This window comes from Leptodactylus fuscus, chromosome 6, assembly GCF_031893055.1.
Source record: "Leptodactylus fuscus isolate aLepFus1 chromosome 6, aLepFus1.hap2, whole genome shotgun sequence".
Taxonomy (NCBI): Eukaryota; Metazoa; Chordata; class Amphibia; order Anura; family Leptodactylidae; genus Leptodactylus; species Leptodactylus fuscus.
Window position 1 is genome coordinate 136,943,729 of NC_134270.1, and position 20,906 is coordinate 136,964,634.

General features: G+C 42.3%; 1 protein-coding gene across 4 annotated transcripts in view; it reads left to right on the plus strand.

Annotated features, from left to right (window-relative positions):
- NDRG3 (NDRG family member 3) overlaps nt 1-19,997 on the plus strand; it is a 32,579-nt gene extending 12,582 nt beyond the window's left edge. For 2 of the 4 annotated variants that reach the window (XM_075277323.1, XM_075277324.1), the window contains exons 2-17: nt 3,087-3,176; nt 4,560-4,595; nt 6,424-6,529; nt 8,250-8,370; nt 8,492-8,554; nt 8,727-8,787; nt 8,946-9,032; nt 10,389-10,445; nt 11,029-11,132; nt 11,767-11,829; nt 12,568-12,619; nt 13,857-13,904; nt 14,705-14,740; nt 15,672-15,723; nt 16,699-16,737; nt 17,771-19,997. In XM_075277323.1, the coding sequence (XP_075133424.1) occupies nt 3,120-3,176; nt 4,560-4,595; nt 6,424-6,529; nt 8,250-8,370; nt 8,492-8,554; nt 8,727-8,787; nt 8,946-9,032; nt 10,389-10,445; nt 11,029-11,132; nt 11,767-11,829; nt 12,568-12,619; nt 13,857-13,904; nt 14,705-14,740; nt 15,672-15,723; nt 16,699-16,737; nt 17,771-17,952 (1,164 nt within the window). In that variant the 5' untranslated portion in view covers nt 3,087-3,119 and the 3' untranslated portion in view covers nt 17,953-19,997. Of the gene's footprint in view, nt 1-3,086; nt 3,177-4,559; nt 4,596-6,035; nt 6,183-6,423; nt 6,530-8,249; nt 8,371-8,491; nt 8,555-8,726; nt 8,788-8,945; nt 9,033-10,388; nt 10,446-11,028; nt 11,133-11,766; nt 11,830-12,567; nt 12,620-13,856; nt 13,905-14,704; nt 14,741-15,671; nt 15,724-16,698; nt 16,738-17,770 lie in introns of those variants that run through there. The other 2 variants (XM_075277325.1, XM_075277326.1) reach the window with 2 other exon arrangements.
- Nucleotides 19,998-20,906: the final 909 nt, after the last annotated feature.

The window sequence follows — 20,906 nt, forward strand, 5'->3', positions numbered from 1 at the left end:
GTCTGCATGGGAGCTGAAAACTAAAATGGGTTCACTTGTTCCCGTTTGCAGCCCAACATCCATAAGAACTTCATGCGGTCTGAAGTCCGGGGGTCCTGACTGACCCTGGAAAATGTTTGGTTGGAGTCTGGACTACTGGAGTCTCATGCTAGGTTGTGTAATGGCTCCTTCACGGCTGACTACTTTGGTATACATCCGAGGATATCTACAGTGTAACGTTTCATAGAAACACTATTAAAATTCCAACGTGTCGGTGTATAACCAAGGCGGTTAATGATTACCACCGGTCTGTCATGACTTATGGCTTCTTTAGTGCCCTGTTCATAAGAACACATTGTATTACAGTGACCTCCAACCTAGAACTCATGAGGCCGAGACCAGAATGTGTCTGTCAGGGAATGCTGAGTGTTGTAGTTATTGTAACTATTAGCCTCACACACTGGTGACTAGTTGTATGGCCTGTAGTAGATGTATTGTTTAATTCTTTGATGAGCTTCTTGTACATTTGGGGGGGAAGGGTTTTCGATAGCGGACCATTTGCAGACGCATTATATTCAATGTGGCCTCTTACACCACCAGATATTTTAGCCATGGTGTGGCTGGGCCGCAACAGTGGTCCGCAGTTTATAGGACATGTCCGTAATGGCCGTGAATTACTGCATGGACTCTCCCATAGAACTCTATGGGCAAGTGCGGCAGGACACTGACATCTGCAGAGCCTATGTTGCCGATCAGCAACTTGTGGACTGTACATTCAATATGGCCGTGTAAGACCAGTCTTAGTGTCTATAATGATCCAAAGCCATACTGTTACATGGCTCCAAATCACCTGTATAGGCATAATGGAAGACATGATTTGTCTTGGATGTTTATTCATTTAATTAAAGGGGTTTTCTAGCTTCCAAAACAATCTGCAAATACTTCCACAGCAGTGCTAAATATTGTACCCTTGTGCACCCTTTGTTTGGCTTTATATTACTTGCTGCTCCATCGAGCACTGTTATGTACTTTAAGTGACTCTTTGGGTAAACCACACTTCCCAGGATTTATTTACCTGCTGTCACTGCGCTCCATTCTCCAGTCTTCGCAGTGTGTAAATACCCTCTGTTACTGGGTCTGTTGTCTCACTACTTCAGTCTGGTTTAAGGGTATACCATCACTCCTTAGGGAGAGACCACCATGTAGGTGTGTGGAGTCTTATTAAGCCATAGACGCTCCACTGTGAGGGATCATGGGAAGGATATGCAAATCTGTCTTTCATGATGTAAATGGGAAGACAGTGCCTCAGTCATGCAGCCCACTAGGGGGGCCAAGTCAGTCTTCTCTACGCCGAGCTGAAGAGATCCAAATAGATTGCAACAGCTGTCCTCTGCTGAGACACTGTACTTGGTAAAATCCCACATCATTGCAGCAAAGGTCTCTGGGAAGATTGGGCATGATGTTAAAGGGAGCGCCCCGTAGTGGGCTGCATGACTGAGGCACTATCTTCCTATTTATGTCATGGAAGACAGATTTGCATATCATTTCCATACTTCAGTCTGTGCTGCTTTGCTCTCCTCTGCATATCTGGTAAGGCAATAAATTGTTTCCATATGGGGCAAGGAGGTCACATCCTGCTATGACACTTCATTTGCTGGGTGAACTGCTCACTGGGGGTAGTGAGCTTGCAAATTAAACTTATCAGCTGTGTTAATGAACGCTTGACTGAAAACTGCTTGAGGCTGTGGCCCCACGGGCTGGAAACGCCGTGACATAATCATGGCATTATACAGTATGGGCAAAGTGGATGGGATTCATGCGAATCCCATGGCCACTTTGCAGTTAAAACCACAGTGTGGACATGGCTTCGGCACGGTTTTGGAAATTGTAGCATGTCAGTTATATCTACAGAAACGCCAGCGGCTTTCCCGTAGACATAATTGTAATAGTCTGCGGAGGAAAACTCTTACCTTCCCGTTTAAAGCGCTGCAGGAAGAACCGCGATGCATTCCTGCTGTGGTTTTTCCCACAGTGCTTTGGCACTGCTCATTGTCCTGTGTGGCCTTGGCCTAAGACATTGTATGCAGCCTGAGTACCCAGTATCATGAGTGGTAAAGCTGACCACTTCAGGCACATTCATAAAATCCTATTCCTGACTGTCTTCAATTAGTGACTTCTCAGATTGTTATAGCTAGTTCCTCTATCATGGCATCATATGAGAGCTGAGAATCTCCTCTAATGATATGAGGACCATTTTTCTAGGCAGTATCTATTGCCAATAAGAATTTGAATTGGTTGAGGTGGTGAAAACTCCTGTTTAAGAAATGTAATTTGCACAGTACTTTAGCTTATAGCAGTGAACGTTTAACTATACCATTTAACCGTCTGCATTCTGTGGTAATACAATTGCCCACTTCTATGCCGCTTTTCCCCTTCTACTTTCCATAATGGCACCTGGCTATGAAGTCATTCTTCACTCAGCAAGTAAGGACAGGAAATCTAAAGGGGGTACTCCACCAACACTACTTCAGAGGCTTCCTGTCTAAGGTGGTGCTGTGAATCACTATTGTCGTCTTGTACCAGTAAACCCAGTATCCTGGACTCAAGGCCTATAGCTACTTACCCCTCCAAGGTCCCTGGTACTTCTAGGTTTTTTGTTTTTTTGTTTTTTTTTTTCCCCCAGCTGGTGAAGAAAGGGGCTTTGCAGTGCCTGGAGACCCCTGTTCTCTCCATTCACCTGCCCTATAGTGGCAACTTAAACAAGATGTTGTCATACCTGTATGGGCCCAGCTCTCGCGTTGCCTCCTATGCCATGCTGTATTTGGCTGTGAGCATGGTGCAAGAACTAAGGAAGCTTCTCTGAGCTAGATAACTTATTATCCTGATGCCAGTCTCCCAGAAGAACCAGGGGCAATTCTCTAGACATCAGGCCTGCAAGTGTGGGTTTGTGGGTCATGTCTTAACATTTTTGTACATGTTCCTTGTCTCTGTGATTGTGATAAAAATGGCTCTAAGTCTAACATGGAAAATAAATGATCAAATGTATATTTGTAGCTCCTGAGTCCACTTGTGAATGATCCTAATGCTGGAATATTTTCCCTTGACAGGAGTAAGCTTGTCTTCAGTTACTGAACTCAAACATGGATGAACTGCAAGACGTCCAGCTGACCGAGATCAAGCCTCTCCTCACAGATAAGGTAAGTTCTCTTATTTGCCCGGATTGTCACTCAGCTCAGTCTTATGGTATGATCACATCATGGAGTCTGGCTCCATCCCCATGTTTTATTTGGTTGTCAGACCTGTATGGTTTTGTTCCCTCTCCCCTTAGTACAGGGGTGCCCTTGGCCCACTCTTCTTGATGCTAGCAGTGGGGGTGGTCTCTTTCTCCAGTATTAAGCATCAGTTTCCTTCTATCCTACCTGCATAGGCAGGAGGTGCATACAATTTGCCATCATAAAGTATTCTCCAGATATAGTTGTCTTGTATAGACTTACAAATGACCACATTAATGCCCTCTGTACCAAGGACATGCAGATGTGATGACTGGAACAAAAACTGTTCTGTTCCTCTTCATCTTTATATTTGTGCCAGTGGGGCACTGGTACATCAGCGTGGTATAAAGAAGCTTTCAGTTCTGGCAGATAGTGGTTTATTAAATGAAGTCTGGTTTAATATCAGTCATTGAACCACTTTGTAGGCCAACTATACTGTAAGTGATAGAGATCATAAATATCGTTGTGCACTGGTGTCCATACAAGGTCAGAAGAATGCTTGTAGATGTCCTTGTGTATTACTAAGTCTTCCTGCCTTCTTTCCCCATTCCTTTGCAGATTTTGGCTTTAGTGTGAGGAACATCTCTGCTGGCTCTCGGCATGTTGGCATTGCTCTGATCCTGGTTTACAGAGCCTGCAGGGTTTTTTAAACACACACTGCCACCTGCTGACCAATTCGGCTGACTTCAGCCCTGTGCACCTCGTATTTTGGGGTGGTTTATTAATCCACTTTTCTTTTTGGTCCTGATAAAATGTACTTACATTTGTACATGGTGGTAGGGCACTGTTAGGAGAGAAGAAGGTTTGACTGCCATAGGACTGAATGAAACGAGGCTTCAGCAGAAAGACATGCAGCCTCCATGTTTAACCAAATCCCCAGTCTGCAGTCCCCAAACCCCTTGGTCTGCAGTATGGTGTAGGCTGACAAGGGTTAGTGTGGCAAAACTGGTGTGAATAGCAGCATGTACATAGTCCGTTGTACACAGATGAAATGCATGACTATCGGAATTGGCCTTTAGGGTATCTTCAGTTTTTGTTTTTTTTGTTTGTTTCCACTTGATTAAATTCTGCCTTTTAAAAACTTCATTTACCGCTTGGGAGTTATTGGGTGGAATCCACCAGAAGGAGCTTGACCCATGCTAGCTGAAAAAAGAAAAAAAAAAAAATCAGTCTAACTTCCATTAAGTCGGTGGAGGATGGTTTCAATTGGAATCAACCTCAAATTCTGCTGTATCAACATGCCCTTTGTATAATTTCTAATTGTTTTTTAATTTTTTTTTTTAAATGCAAATTTTCTGTTTTGTTTAGACTACTGGCCGTAGCTTTGAGGATTTTGATGGACAGGTAAGACTTGATCTGGTCATGAAACGTTTCAAGAATGAAATAGTTTGGGTGGTGTGTATGAGCAAATATAGTCCCGGCATCCTAGCTGATATCTGACCCTGTGTATGTACCTAAATATTAGCACGCTGGCTGTAATAACCCACTATCACTGTTGTCTTTGGCCACTACCCAGAGGAATTTTTAATACAAATACATGGCGCGTCCCTAAGAAAAAACAAGACTGCAATGAGTCTGGCAGGCCTTGAGAGGCCATGATTGTAACCAACACTTGGATGCCCTTTCTATGACAAGGTCACATTTTTAATGAAAGTGGCAGCTGATCTGTTCAGGGTAAAACATAGTAAAATTGGCTAGAAGTAACTTTTGGGGGGGTATAGTTTCTCCATGATGGGGATAATATATTTTTTTTTTTTTTTGTGCTACAGACTTGGTCTAAGATGGGTGGGTATGGGGTTCAAAACACAACAGGTTCTAACGGGTCTCTAACAAAATGGAAAGGCCATGTGTGACAACCCCATGAAGGTGTAGCTTGTAGAACCAGATTTAGCAGTAATACCTTGAAGTAATGGTTTCCTGAATGACTTTACCAGTCTCACATTGGTCCGCTTTTTGCAGTCTGGTCCAGGTCATTGAGGTTTGGGACACTTATGTACAGCTCTTAAGGTCCAACCACAGCAATGACTGGACCACTGTGACAACTTTAATGCTTTTTATTTTTCAGCTGTTCTGTTGTAGATTTGTTGGCCTGCTCGGGGTCCTTGTCCTGTTGCTCGGCCATGCTTTAGCTCTTGTCCTCACATGACTGTAGAATCTTAGTATAGTGTGGTTTGTGGTCAACTCAATGACTAAGGCTCCGTGTTTCCCTTCAAACTCCATGTTGGTAGCTTCTCACCTAGTCACACTGTTTGCCATCTCCAACAAGTTACTGAGATGGGTCTTCCTTTCGGACGTTCTTTGGTTTGGCTTGAATTCCAGATCAATGCCCAGTTTTCTAGAGACAGAATCTGATCTGTGAAAGCTGCCGTATAATAGGAAACCTAGCTCTAGTGTCCACTTTCTATAATGAGAACTTGCTTGTATATTTTCTTTGCCCTTCTTAAAATCTACCCATGGGGGCATGGCCTCAAATAGTTCATTAATACAATCTAGGTAAAATGCCCAATTGCTATTTTGACTTGCTGTAATCCTCCAACCCAAACCCCAGTAATGTGAGACCCTAAAGAAATGTCAGTAAACTCATGGACTACATGGAAGACTCTGTTACATGACATGGTCAGTCTAACAAGGTTGCTGTAAAGCCCTGGTGTGTAGAACCTGTGACCGACACAAGACCAGACCCCTGCTGTGTAGTAGTAGTGTCCGTATATACAATGTGAGGTTGGTGTTTACCAGGCCCAATGTGCTGTGGATAATGTTTGTCATCCTTATTACGCGGGGAAATCCAATTAGTCCTTCACTAATCCACCCTGGTTGTGCGCTGCTCATGTCTGCGCCTGTCTCTTGTTGTTCTGTTGTATATCCCTCACATCCACGCCACCGATGGAGTACTTGGATGTAGATAGCATAGATTTCTTCCTGGTTCCATCGGTAAGTAGATGTTCTGGAGGTTTTCTTGTAATGAGTTATCTGCTGGGACTTTGTCAGCCGTAGGTGTCATGTGGCCTGCTGGGTTATCAGTATGCCTTATATACATTGAGGTATGGGATGATCACTCCCCGCTCTCATTTCCATCTAGTTAGCACTACCATTTTTGTCACCTTCTACACAGTGAGAACAGCAGCTCACCCCTTGTAGTGAAAGTGTTAGATCTAACTTTTTTTATTTATAGGAACATGACATTGAGACTGCTCATGGCGTGTTACATGTCACCATGAGGGGCACCCCTAGAGGCAATAGACCGGTGATCCTTACATACCATGACATTGGCCTGAACCGTAAGTCTTTATTTTATTTTTTTGTTTTTTTTCATTAACTTATTTTCAGCAATTTGTTACACTTAATTCCTGCGATGACTTAATATGAAGGATTTTCTTAATGTTAAGATTATTTCTGACAAAGTTCTGCTCTTCTACAGTATCTGTACTGACAGACAACATCTTTCATTCTAATATGTTCCTGATACTGCAGGCATTATGGAGGAGTCGGTGAGCGGTCTAACGTTTACAGTGAATGAGCCATATAGCCTGACTTATTGATAAACTATAGACTTGCTGTCATCAATCTTGAGCAGCCAAACTGAATATTATCTTGAGCTGACAAGTCAAAATCTTATCAATCCATCTGGTAACACATATCTTAGGTTCTGCGGTATAACTGCTCAGCATGGTGGCTACATCGATCAGGATATCACATGCCCAAATAAACTCAGTGGCAGCAAATTGTGGCTGCATAACCTGGTGCTGCGGTTTGCATGCAGAACTGCTGTTTAGATCCTATTAAAGTAGGAGCTCCCTCTTGTGGTAATCATTTGAAACTGCTAGTCTAGCTCTAAGCTTTGCTAAAAACTGAACACCCCCCCCCCCCTCCAAACGCTACAATATGAAGCGTACAGACCATGATGGCAGTGGTAGTTAGTTGGGGGGTTAGTATGTATTCAAGTGTTCATGGGATCACTGTACATTTTATCTCAGCGATTTAGACTGAGGCCACATGTTGGAAAAGGCAGCATTTTGGCTGCAGGTAATGGCAAAAAACCTCTGCTTTTTACTTCAACGTGGATAGGGTTCTGGCTAATCGCATCCAACTTCACAGAAAAAAAAATCTGCTGTGGAAATTCTGTGACTTCAAAAGATATGTAGGTGTAATAGGGGCAGGGAGAACTCTGCAGACTTCCTGTGAACGTGATGCATTTCCACTGCGTTAGCCAGTGTTTTTGGCTGTGGCTTGCTACGTGGGGGCTAAGGTTAAGGCCTCATGGGATGTCCTGCAGTGAAAAACTGCATCAGCAACACAGCGTGGTTCTTCCGTGGCACCTCTGAACTTTGTCTAGTTATACCTATGGCGAAAGCCAGCGTTTCTGTAGGTATAATTGACATACTGCATTTTCCAAAACTGCACCAGTTTTGGAAATTGCAGTGTCTGCACCGTGTTTTGTTTTGTTGTTTTGTTTTTTTTCCCCCAAAAGTGGGCATGGGATTTCCTAGAATCCCATCCAATTTGCCCTGACTAAATGCTGCAACTTTTTCCATGGTGTTTCTGCCATGGGCAAATCCTGGCACTTATGTCCCATGGTGGCCCGTAGCGTAAAAGGATTTTACATTCACTTAAATGATCTGGCTGATGGTCCTGCAGTTTCCAGCATCATGAACTCCAGTTCACATGATCAGAAGGATTACTCCATTCCCTCTCTGTCTTCAGTTCACCTGTTTCTATGGGGGCTGACTATAGGAATAGCCATCATCGCCTAGATCAGCAGCAGTTTTCACCCATTCACTTAGATGAGTCCTCTTCAGAGAAGAATTGGGCTGCTAGATTGCAACAAGCCTTCTCCTTTAGTTCTGAAGACTTCAGTGGATAGTCAGTAGGTCATCAAATCCATTAGATGGTTGATGTGTCCCACTGAAATCTGTGGGTTCAGCCAACATTCATCTGTAAGGTCTTTTGTTATCCATGCTGTGTGAATTGCAGCTCATTCCCCTTTCCTTTCTATTCCAGACAAGTCGTGCTTCAGCACATTCTTTAACTATGAAGACATGAGTGACATCACCCAGCATTTTGCGATTTGCCATGTAGATGCCCCAGGGCAGCAGATGGGAGCGCCAGCATTCCCCACCGGGTAGGTTTAACAACTAGCTTCTATAGGCTGTGTACAGCAGTTGTGTTTGGGTTACTCTTTATTATAGTTTTAATATTACGGAGACCCATTTCTTGCTTTTCATAGAAAGTATCTCTTTTAGGTACCAGTACCCTACAATGGATGAGCTGGCTGAGATGCTGACCGCAGTATTAACCCACCTAAGGTAAACTCCTTACTGGCAGTTTTGAGTGGACAGAATTATTGAGGCTCCTTACTTCCCATTTCTTTGTAACAGAGATAAAGTCAGCTAAAACCATTTTACTATGATTGTATCTTGCTGCCAGCCTAGAGGGCTAATAAAGTATCTTATAACCTCTTTCCATTAAATATTTTAGCCTGAAAACAATCATCGGTATTGGAGTTGGAGCTGGTGCCCATATTCTGTCAAAGTTCTGTGTGAGTACACTATCCCTGCTTAGTACTGTGTAGGGTTTTGTTTTTTGGGTTCCCCACTCCCCATGGGAACTTGAATGTAGGGTCACTTGATCACCTGTACAATGTACTCCAATACATCATTGCAGTCCATTGTCATTGTCCATGTCTCTCCCTTACAGCTGGATCACCCAAACTTGGTGGAAGGGCTTGTTCTAATAAACATCGACCCCTGTGCAAAAGGATGGATTGATTGGGCCGCTTCCAAGGTAAGACTGCCACCTACTTGTGTATAAAATTATCATACCTATTTAGTAGTCATTGGATGACCGATTGTCACAGACTGCTAGATCTACTGACCAATCCAAATGCATGCTCATGTCATCTGTGCAAGCATGTTTTATTAGTTTTGAGTAAATTGAGCTGTTGACCTACACCCTTGGCCAAAGTTTATCTCCTCTAAGGAAGAAGGGATTGATCATCATGAAATTCAGCGTGGCCTCTTTCCCTCACATCACTTGTATGGGAGACTCACTAGGCTCTTATACATTAGTTCCAGCACTGTCAGCAGGATGGACTAAACTCTTGTGGGCCCAGGTGCAAACTCTTACCAGGGCCCCCTCCCTACAGCGTACTCTCATAGCAACAGTTCAGGGTGCTGCAGTGGTATCTTACTTAAAAGGGATACAACCATAGCACCCACAACTGCAGTTATCAAGAATATGGTGAGTGAGCAGCACTGTACCCTGGTAAATATGATCTGTGGGGTCCTAACATCAGAGATCAAGTGTCTGAGGAGACAGTGCTCCCCCCCCCCCCCCAAACGCCTGCACACCTTCACTATCTACATTGTGTAGGATCTATTTTATAGTGACCATGCAGAGTAATTAGTCTTTAATATCACATGTCTGCTATAAAACAGATATGGGGGGTGTTGTAAATGGTGATGATCCAAGAGTCCCACTTCAGGCAAATTTTGAGCAGTGTTCTAAGTTTCAGTGCTGGTATTATACTGTGGGGTCTAAGGTGACCCCTGTGTGTAATAAGTGGAAACCTGGGGAAGTTGAGTAAAAATTACAAATACTTATACTCTCCTTAGTCCTCTTCTGCCTGTAACTGGTCACACATCAAAGGGCTCTGCTGAGGCCTGTTATTAGGCCTCAGCAGTGACATGCAGCACGATCTGATGGCTGCAGCCTCATCACGGGTCCCAGCAATGACCTCCTTGGGGTACATTACCTCAGTCACAGGCCAAAAGAGCCCTGTAAAAGATGCTTGAGACTGTTGGAATCCAAGGAAAGGTGTGTAAAAGTTTGCATTTTTAATCACCTCCCTCTCCCTGGGCAGGTGTCTGTTTGAAAAGGGCCTAGAAGCATGCCAGTCCCTCTTCCATTAACAATAAGTATATTGGTTGGGGTACTAGGCTTTCCCTCAACTGCTGGCTCCAGCCATTTCCAGTGGGCTCCAGCCACTATCATTACACCTTTGCCTGCTCAAATGCGAGGAGATTGATAACTTTAAGTAATAGGGTGGACCCTTTTTAATATGGTTTTCTATTTGCATGCACCTTTCAGTGTTAGCTGAACTATTATTCTCCAGTTTTCTAATGTGTAAAATTATTTTAGGTCTCTGGATGGACAACGAACGTAGTGGATATTGTGCTGGCTCACCTTTTCGGCTATGTAAGTGTTTTCTCTTTTAATCCTCAGCATTACGTATTCATTGAGCAGATGCATAGTTCTCTCTATGATCAGACAGGTTGTCACTGGTGCCTCATCTGATCATATGGCCTATCTAGTTCATTGCCAAATCTCCATTCCGCAACTAAATGCAGCAGTCAGTAGCCACCTTATCGGAGGCTTGGGAGATTGCCCCATGGGCTTTTTTTTTTTTTTTTTTTTTTTTTTTTTTTTTGCAGAAGGGGAAAACTGAAAAGCTGATGCTAAGATCTCATGAATGCGACTTGGAATGAGTGTGTTAGAGCAGGAATGTCTGAACAGTATACATTAGCCTGGGTCAGGTGTGCCTATAGACTCAATATTCGACCCTGAGATCTAAGTACACCAATAAGAGGATAGTTGGATATACTAGTTCGTCCACCAGAAATGGGTGGACCTCTTGTGTCCTAATTGAAGAAATCTGGAAAAACTGTGTCCTCCAGATATTGTATGCTATGCTTAAAGGAATTGGTGATCTTTAAATGGTTATGTACTAATATGACCATTTGCACCCTGTGCTGGAAATCCTTTTTTTGTTTTTCCTCAGGAGGAACTACAATCAAACTTGGACTTGGTTCAGACCTACAGATTACATATCGCTCAGGATATTAATCAAGAAAACCTTCAGCTCTTTGTTAATTCCTATAACGGGTAACTGACTAGTGTGTACAGGGACCTACTTGTTGGACACTAGAAAAGTCTGGGCTCCTGAACAGAATGCATGTAATGTGTGGTTTAGTCGCAACATGCATTGTGATAGAGGGGGCTGTAGGAGGGTTTCTAGAACAAGTCTGCCCAACTGACACTAGGGACCCCCTAAACAGAAACATAATCCACTTAAAAAGAGCTGGGGAAACCACAGACCCCATATACTGTAATGGGGTCTGCTGGGTTTCTGCCTGAAAAGGACAAGCTGCAGAGCGAAAAGCCCACTGCATTTCTGTATTTTTCAAGTGGAATGGAATCCCTGTACTGAGTTGAAATGCTGGTGTGAACCGAGTCTTACAGAAGTGACACACAAACTGCACCTAGGATTTGATCATTCAGTGCTGCATATGAAAAGTGCAGCCTTAGGTCAATGAAACTATCTCATAAGACTCTTACATTTCTTACTCAGAAGGAAAGCAGGGTGTCTAGAGGTTGTCAGCCAAGTCTAGACTGTATGAATCCCTACTTTGATCATGTAAACTGATGTGTTGTGCTCATATAAGTTTGTATAAAGAAATTTTCTATATCACTCTGCCTGTTACAGAAATCTTACATTTTATTTTTATTTCTACACTAGCCGCAAAGATCTGGATATAGAACGACCTCAAAAGCCAGGCCACGACTCTCAAGGCACACTAAAGTGAGTGACGTGTCTTTTTGGGTTTTTTTTGTTTTGTTTTTTTTTTTTGGGGGGGGGGGGGTCCCTCAATTTACTGGTATGGATCTGTGACCTCAAGTAGCTAGTTGGTATTAGACCTCATACAGAAGTCTGTTTTAAAGATCCCAAATACATTGGGCACTTGTACACCTCTATTAAGACTGACCGGCCTAATGAGAAACTTTTGGTAAATTGAGCGATTCATTCAAATGGAGATGGCTATAAATGGTTGGTTTTGTCTTCACATGTTGTGAAAATTGAGGTGGTATAGCTTTACTAATATTTGTAGAATTTATTAGCTTCAGAATTAATGAGATTTGTTGAGAGAACTTTACCATCTGCATCTTTCAGTAAGCTCCATTGCTATTATATATATATATATATATATATATATATATATATATATATATATTCTCTCCATAACCCCCCTCTAGCCCTTACTGTTCCTAAGCAATTGGTGCAGTTTGTTTCAGCACCAAATATGCTAAGTGGGCATTCTGGTGTCAGGTGGGTGGTCTTGGACATTGTGCCTCAATCCCAGTACCATCCAGCTGTGGTGGAATCTGAGGAGCTGCAAATGCTGAAAGATGCAAAAAGGTAGAGATGAATTGGTATATACTACTAAAGGGTTGTAAAATGGTTTGCTCTCCTACTTTTTCTTTACAATGGATGCCAGTAATGTTATGGAGGCTTTAAAGTATTAAAACTTGTGTTTTCTAGATGTCCTGTACTGTTGGTGGTTGGCGATAACTCTCCTGCAGTCGATGCTGTGGTAAATATTACAATCTTTTATACTACTCTTCATGTGCTGAGACACTGCATTGTTTTGCATGAACCTCAGAAGAATCAACTTGGTAGGCTCCATAGTCAGTGACACACCCTAGGTTTTATGCAAAAATTTAAAAAAATATCCTATTTGGTGTTTCTGGTGGCCAAAGGGAGTGGAGTGGTTGGTCACGTACTTGGTCTTGTATTCCAGGGTACATAAGGGAGTTATTGGTGCCCTGTTCTCGCAGGTTAGTTGTGGGCAGGGAGGAGGAGATGTGTGCACATGCATCTGTGTTCAGGCAAAATGCATTGTCAGCTCTTCCTGATCATTAGTCTGGTATCACCTGCTATAAAGTGAGTCTTGTAGCCAGAAAAGACTCGTATAACTTATGTATGCCTCTGTCTTGTGAGTGTTCCAGCTCAGTGGTTGATAGCTTTATCTCTATGTGCACAGCCTATGACTGTTATCCCATTCCCCCACACTGTAAACCTGTGCCTTCCTCTTTATCTACAGCCTATGTAAGCTTTGCTCAGTAATAGCTCTGATACCACATGCACAAATTCTAATCCATATGACTCCACCTCCTTCTGCTGTCATCTGTGGCTATCAGGACCACCAGTTATACAGAAATGGCATTCAAAAAGTAGGACCACCCATGTGGGCATAGGCTTGCATGAACAAGTTCTGAACCTTTCCAATAACATCAATGTCCTCTGCTGCTATTACTCTGTAAAATGCTGCACAGATCTGCAAGTTCCATCTGACAGATTCCTTAAAATATTATAGGCTTGAAGTTTTAACATTGATTGGGGGGCTGACCCTCTGGGATGCCAACTGATCCCAAGAATTGAGGTCACACTCTCCTTCCTTCTGCACTGTCAAAGCTGAGATCTGAGGGGGTCCCAGCAATCCCACCTACTCTATTGTGTGGGTACATTTCACAGGGGGTCTCTAGGGTCTAGGTGGCATTCATATTGGTTGTAGTGGGATCTGCTGGCAAGTATAGTTGAAGGCTGCATGCATTTGCAGTCAGTAACTTTTACAACTATATATATATATATATATATATATATATATATATATATATATATATTATAATTTTTTATTTTTATTTTTTTTTGGGGGGGGGGGTTGCTGATCTGCTATATGATGAGAAAAAAAAATGTTGTGGGCAAGGGTGGTAGGCCATTATATAGAACATCTGTGTGGTGATCCACTCACTTTATTTTTTTATTTACAGGTAGAATGCAATGCCAAATTAGATCCATCAAGAACAGCACTACTGAAGGTGAGCTTAGTACAACAGTCTGCAAGCTTTAGAAAATGTCAGTGTTTGGCACAATCCACTGTAACCAAACATATAGTCATAGGGGAGTAGAAAGTCGCTAGATAACCATCCTGGGATTACATGTATGATGTCCCATTCCACAATGCAGAGCTTCTGTAGCGGCTCCACATCTTCAGTGCGTTCATACACTGCCAATGTTATCCACCACCCCCCCTCTGCAAACCTGCCTTGTGTGCTTTTCTTCTACAGTAAACTGCCCTTTGTGATAACTTGGGTCAAAAACAATCTGATCTTCCATGTACAACCACCTCCAGCTTCCTGAGCAAGTGCCGGCCGCAAAGATTGTCAGATTCCGCCGGACAATCAGTTAGTTGAAGGGGTTCCTAAACTCTTCATGCCATGCGGTGAATGTTGTATTAAATCTGCTTAACTTTGCCATTTTGTGAACCTGTCAGAGTGCAGAGAATCCAAGTTTCTTCTCTCCTGAGTTGGCATAAGCAGTGAAAAATTAAAGACCCTTATGGTTGAGTCTCCTCTGATCATAAATGTAGTCAGTCCAGGTATCCCTTTATAACTGGTCTCAGCAATAATTTATTTGCTCCAGATCCTATAGCCATAGGGGGTAAACAAACATCACTGTAATGAGCAACTTAAACTGATCAGGGACTCCAGCGGATTTCATATGTTATTATAGGAGTCCTGTATCTTACAGTAATGGCCTAGCCATATGTTAGACCAGGAAAGTGTGACACCTGGGGTCTGTCTGAACCCTTACTGACCTTCTTGTGCTTGTCTTTTAGATGCAAGATTGCGGAGGCTTACCACAAGCAGTGCAGGTCGGTGATTACTGTTTTGTTTTTTTTTTTGTTTTTTTTATCCTATTGGCTTGTGATGAGAATTTTTCTGACATTTCATGTTAAAGCAATTTTCCCATCAGGCACTTATGGCATACCCATAGGTTATGGGTCCTTTAGGGCCTGGAAATGAAATTGGCCACACATGAGCTGCTTTTGTCTTATTTCTATGGAAGTTCTGAAGAGACTGCTTATTCCTACTCTTTTGTGTTTTGTATGTGTGGCCATTCTCAGTAGCGGCATGGGACCTGGGACCCTGGAATATCCTGTGGATTTATTGGTCCGAGATGGGGGGGAAAACCCCTTTAAATCATAACTGATCCTGTATACTACTATTTAATGTTAACAGGGCTGTCTGGGAATTGAAGTAACCTCTAGGGGTTGGTGTAAAAGACATGCCCTCCATTGTCTGGTCTCGATCCCCTTTCCCTCATGTGCTGCAGTGCGTCTCGCATGACTTCTGATACAAGATTGTTGTGACTGAGGCCACTGAAGTCATGGATCCCTCTGCTCTCCATGGTCATGTGAATTAAAGGGGACCAGGACTGGACAACACTACATAAGTATACATGAGTACACCCACACCACTCCTGAAGCTGCTCCAAATCTAGGGTCACATCTGTGTTGGTCTCTGCCTTTTTTTGGACAGAATCTGCAGTGGAGTACAGAGTGAAGTCCTGCACTTCTCCACCAATTTCAATATAAAATCGCCAAACCCAGTGGACCCAATTATACTGTCTTTGTGTGTATGACCACCTCAGCCATATAATAAAATCTGTAATATGAGGCTTAAAGGGAGTCTAAAGCTGAATATCTATTGTAACTGCAAACTACTAATGTATATGTGCCTTGGTTATTAACACTTCTGAAAGGTACTAAATGGATTTATGCCACTTTTTATTTTATGATCTAGCCTGGAAAGCTGGCAGAGGCCATGAAGTATTTTATTCAAGGAATGGGATACAGTAAGTAGTTGCATCTTTCTTGTGTCTTTCTGATTAGTTCAGTTGGCTCTGATCTTCATTGGTAACTAGTTTGATCGTCAATGAAGGAGCTTGCGTCTTAGTAGAGGTTCTAGAGAAAGCAGTGCTCGCTATATAAGGATGCAGAGGTAGGGTTCTACATCAAAATGTATAGAAAATAAACCTACGCTATTGGAATTGCTCTTAATAAAACTATGTACAAGTTGCAGGTTGAAAGGAGTCTGAGGTATTATGAAGTAATGGTAGAGGCTATCCCAATACTTCCAGTGCTGTCATCTAATTCTCCATAGATTTTAATGGAGTATTGTGTAGCTATTCATAAGAGGGTACAAAGGCTCCTGTCTGTGGGGGGGGCCCAGCAGGCCCACACTGATCACACACCTATCCAGTTGCAATATGACATATTGCCAAACTGGCCATTTAATAAGCTGATATTGGATCAGCCAGTGTATAAGTTTATTATAAAGTCTCTGTATTATGATCTATAGGTCTGACTGTTGTGCAGTAGAGCAGTTTTAGTCTTTCTATACTGTTGTGCATCATTTCATTTATGGTGCCCTCTCTCACTTTAAGGGAGCCTTCACACGGAGTAAACGTGCATGTATTTTTGCTAAATACACGTGTAAAAATAAGAATCCCATTGACTTCAATTATATTTTTTGCACCTGTGACATGTCATTGAATTCAATGGGAGTCTTATTTTTACACGTGTTTTTTGCAAAAATACACGCTCGTTTACTTTGTGTGAAGGCTCCCTAAAGCAATCCATATATTTCAGGTGTTCTTGTAAAGACAGATTTTTGCACTATGCAAAGCACCTTGTATAGTGCAAACCTCAGGTTTTTGTTTTAAAGCAATCCATGTATTTCAGGTGACTAGTATGGTATAGAAGGTCATTTCTTGTGCTCCTAACAGTTTTCTATGTATGCCCTTTCCTCTTGTGTTATGTCCCTGCAGTTCCACACGTTCAGCTCAGTCACTTGAGCAGTGATTCAGGTATCTGTAGTACAGCCAGAAGGTGTTCAGTACATCTTTGGTTGTTGCTCCTAATAAGCACAATAGATTATGACTTGTGCTTTGCTGGTGAATGTCTGAAATATTACGTGACTGCATTGTATAGTGGCTTAGCATGTTTGGTTAATGCATGGTAGTATTTTCAGTATGTGCTTTAAGTCTGTTTAAAGGCAGTTCCCTAGTTTTGTATAACTTCAACGATTTGTTCACAACTAGATAAACATGGCTGCTTTCTTCCAAAAACTGTACAACCTATGTCTTAAAGTTTGTGGTATTGCAGCAATGCCACACAATATCTAGAAGCGGCCATGTTTTTTCTGATGTGCCTTGGACAATCGTAAGTTGGACATGTGGCATTAAGTTTTATGCACAAATTGGGATCCCTTTAATGTGACTCAAAATAGTGATGTCAGTCACTAAATGTGCCGTAAAGTGCTATTCACGTGACCAATGTCAATGGCCATTTTTAACAGGTGTCACCCAGCTACATTAAATGTGGTAATGGGAGTAGGGCAACCATAGATCTGACCGTGTAAACCTTTAATTTAATTTGTACAAAATTTTAGGTTGTCCATTCCTGGTTGTTTTCATGGATCCCTTAAAGGGGTTTTCCTGGCAAAATTCTTTTCTTTATTAGAAAAGGCAATCCTGCCCATTACTAGCCCCTCCCCTATCTCTCTAGATAAGCTATTCCAACCCCTACTAGCAGAGGGGAGGAGATTTATTTATATTTATTTATTTTGTTTCGGTGGAGGGAGGAGGTTAATTCTTAGTTTATCCTGGGAAAACCCCTTTAATAGACTCCAATCTAAATGATCCATGAAAGAGTATCCCTTGGATTCAAAATGGCCATGACAAAGTCTTTCACTGCCGACTTGGCCATCGGTCATCTGAATAGAGCATCCAGTCAGTCCTGTTTATTGCTTCCTACAATAAATTGTAAGGGCCTGATGGATGACCTGTAGCAGTTGTGACTTTCTCTATCGTATTCCTGAATCTTTCTATTTCCTTGCAGTGGCATCAACATTCGTGCCCAGACACACCCGCTCCCGCACCCAATCTGCCTCCAGCAGTGGCTCCACTGAGGTGCCCCGAAGCCGCTCCCAACACAGCAATGTCGCACTGGACACCACGCCAGGCTCTGCGACAGCAAGTGATGCCCAAGAAGCTCCTCACACAATTGAGTTATCTTGCTAGATCCCAGCATCCACCGGTCTGCTGTACTATGGACCCGTGCAGATCAGCAACCTGAGCGGCTCTGGAATTGACCTCCCCATTCCTTCCCATGAAACATCCACATGTAACTTGTGCATGAACAGTTCTGTATCCTTCAGATTAGTTTTTTGATACCAATTTTTTTTCTTTCTAACTGCAGTAATCCTATCCTTTGTATCATTCCTGGAGTTTTGTTGTGGTTGGACCGTTTTGTGACATGCCGAATCTCACGTATTTGTTTTATAGCTGACATGGGTTCACTTTTTTTTTGTCTTTACACCTAACTTTTTTTTTTTTTTTTTTTTTTTCTTGGAGAAAATCTGGATGTAGTTCTGTAGATTTCCTGTGGTGTAATGACCATTACATCATTATGTAGAACTCTCTCCATACTGCTATATGGTTTAGGAACACACTGCCAATCTGTCATATAAGCTAATCTGAGCCGTCACAAGCGACATAAAGGGATCTTCTAATGCTTTTAACCTCAAACACAACAGACATGGTCTGCAAACGCCATAATCGCTTGGCTTTGTGACCATTCTCCCACAGTCCTAGCTGCTGTTTTTGGTTGTATTTTTTTGTGTATTTGTTTGCCTTTTGACATTTCAAAGTAATAACCTACAATAATTTATGATGTCCTATAACAGTGGTAAAATGGGAGCAGACTTCTGAGATTAGAAAATGGACTGCTCATCCCCTAAAACAGCGCCACTCTTGGCCCTAGTTCATGCGTGGTATTGCAGTGTCTGGTATTCAATTAAATAGGCATTCGCTGCAATAACATGCAAAGCCCATGGACTGAGTGGCGCTGTTTAATTGGGATGGGGGGGAACGAGCACACCTAGCAATTCTCCTAACGCGTCGATCAGTAAATACTTAGTACACTGATACAGTATCAGTAAATACTCTGGATCAGTATCCTTTAGCTCAGGAGCATTTTATTCCTCCTGGAAATGCATTAACTAACCATTTCCCTTCTACAATAGGGTGTGTTGGTACACAGTATTGTCCCATTGACGCTGTAGGGACACCCAGTATTGACAAAGGGACTGTTGATGCTCAGTTGTCTATTGTATTCTCAAGAGGAAGCACCTTTAGAGTTCAAAGATGCTCCAGATTTCAGGTAAATGGCAAGTATTTACTAAAATAAACGCGTTTTGAGAAATGTCAGTTCCTCACTACGGTGGAATTAATTCTGTATTAAAACTGAAGGATCTGTCCTGGTACAAACCTATTTATTAACATGCCAGAGCTCGGGGCTGGAGATCATGTCCTCAGGACCACCGCTTTTTATTGTCACAGGAGGCCATTGCCCACCTAACTTGTAAAGATGAACCCTTTCTAAGGTGATGAAAGACAAGCGGTCGGTGTCTCTATAGCATGCCCTTCACCCATAGCCACTGGTCCATATATTAAATGACTGATTTACCTTGACAGGTCCTTTTGTAGTCGCAGTGTTTACGCTAAGCAATATATGGATATAAGTCGGCCTTAAATATATTATGTGGATGATAGAATCGATTGGCTAACTAGGTTTTGGGTCCAGTGGGATACATACAATGGAAACAGTCACTTGTTCTAATACCAAAAATACTAGTGATTTCTAGTGAAATGCTGCCAGTACTGGGTTTCTACAAGCCACAGCTACTGATTTGATACACATCTTGCCATGTCCGCTACTGTACAATGTAGAGTTCCTCATGTAGTCCTTTATCTGTTTCTGTTTGTATCTTGGATCTGTGCCCCTTCCTTATCACCCTTCATGAGTGCCCCCTGTGGGTTACAGATGGACATGACTGTTTTGTGCCTAGTCACCTTTTTAGCCAGCAGTAGTAATAGACCAATAAGACTTAAAGGGATTGTTACTACTTTCTATCTTATTAGCAAGCCTATATTATATATTTTTCCTGTAGTTGGACAAGAATGTAGACTGGAGTATATATAACTGTTATAATAGATTCTGTTTAAATAAAGCATTGTCATTCTAATGGACTATGTTCTTACTAATAAAGAAAACTGCAATGTGTCCTGTGCATGTGTCGTCTCCTACAGCCCATCTGTGTAGCTCTTAGGAGGGTAGCTTGTGTGATATGGAGCTGTCTGACTGTGCAAACACATGATTTTTAGGCTAGGTTCACACTTGCATTTGGGTTTCTGCTTCTGTACTTGGGGACCTTCCAAACAGAAACCTAATGCATAAAAAAGGAAAACCATGGACCCCATAGACTAGAACGGGGTCCATGTGGTTTCCACACAAAATGTAGAATGTTTTTCATGCAGCGAGGGGAACAGAATCGTTACGCAGATGTGAATGAAGCCTAACATACACCACAACACCTGACATGCGTGCTAAATGTGCCTGTAGGGTTTGTGTGTGTGAAGGAGGCCTTCACACAATTGCGGAATGAGGTACAAACACCAGTTTCTATGGGCCCATACACAGCTGGGGTTCTAGAATGGCTGGGAAATCTCTCCCTAAAATGAAAATTTCAAGTTTATAGGTTTTTGTTTTCCTCTCCCTTCCCTCTCTATAAACCTTACCTCACCCCTTCCCAAAAGCTTCACTCCCATGTTATGTTGAGTGTATACTTAATGCTTAGTTCTGTCATGTGCCTTCACTCTGTAGTCTTAGCATCTGTGTCTACAACATGACTTCTGGGCTGTTTCCACAGCTGCAATGCTGGACTAGTCACCAATTTGGGGAAAATACTGGGGCTCTGAAGTCTTACCTCCCACCCCTTTCCTTCTGAGAGCACTTGATCAATAGCAGTCATGGCAGCTGGGTGGTTGGGATGCTGGAGCATACATTGCATTTGGGACAGAAAAAATATACAGTATGTATATATATATATATATATATATATAGTGGGTACAGAGTTTATGGATCCCTTTCAATATTTCACTTTCATTGCAGCCATTTGCTAAAATCAGTTACT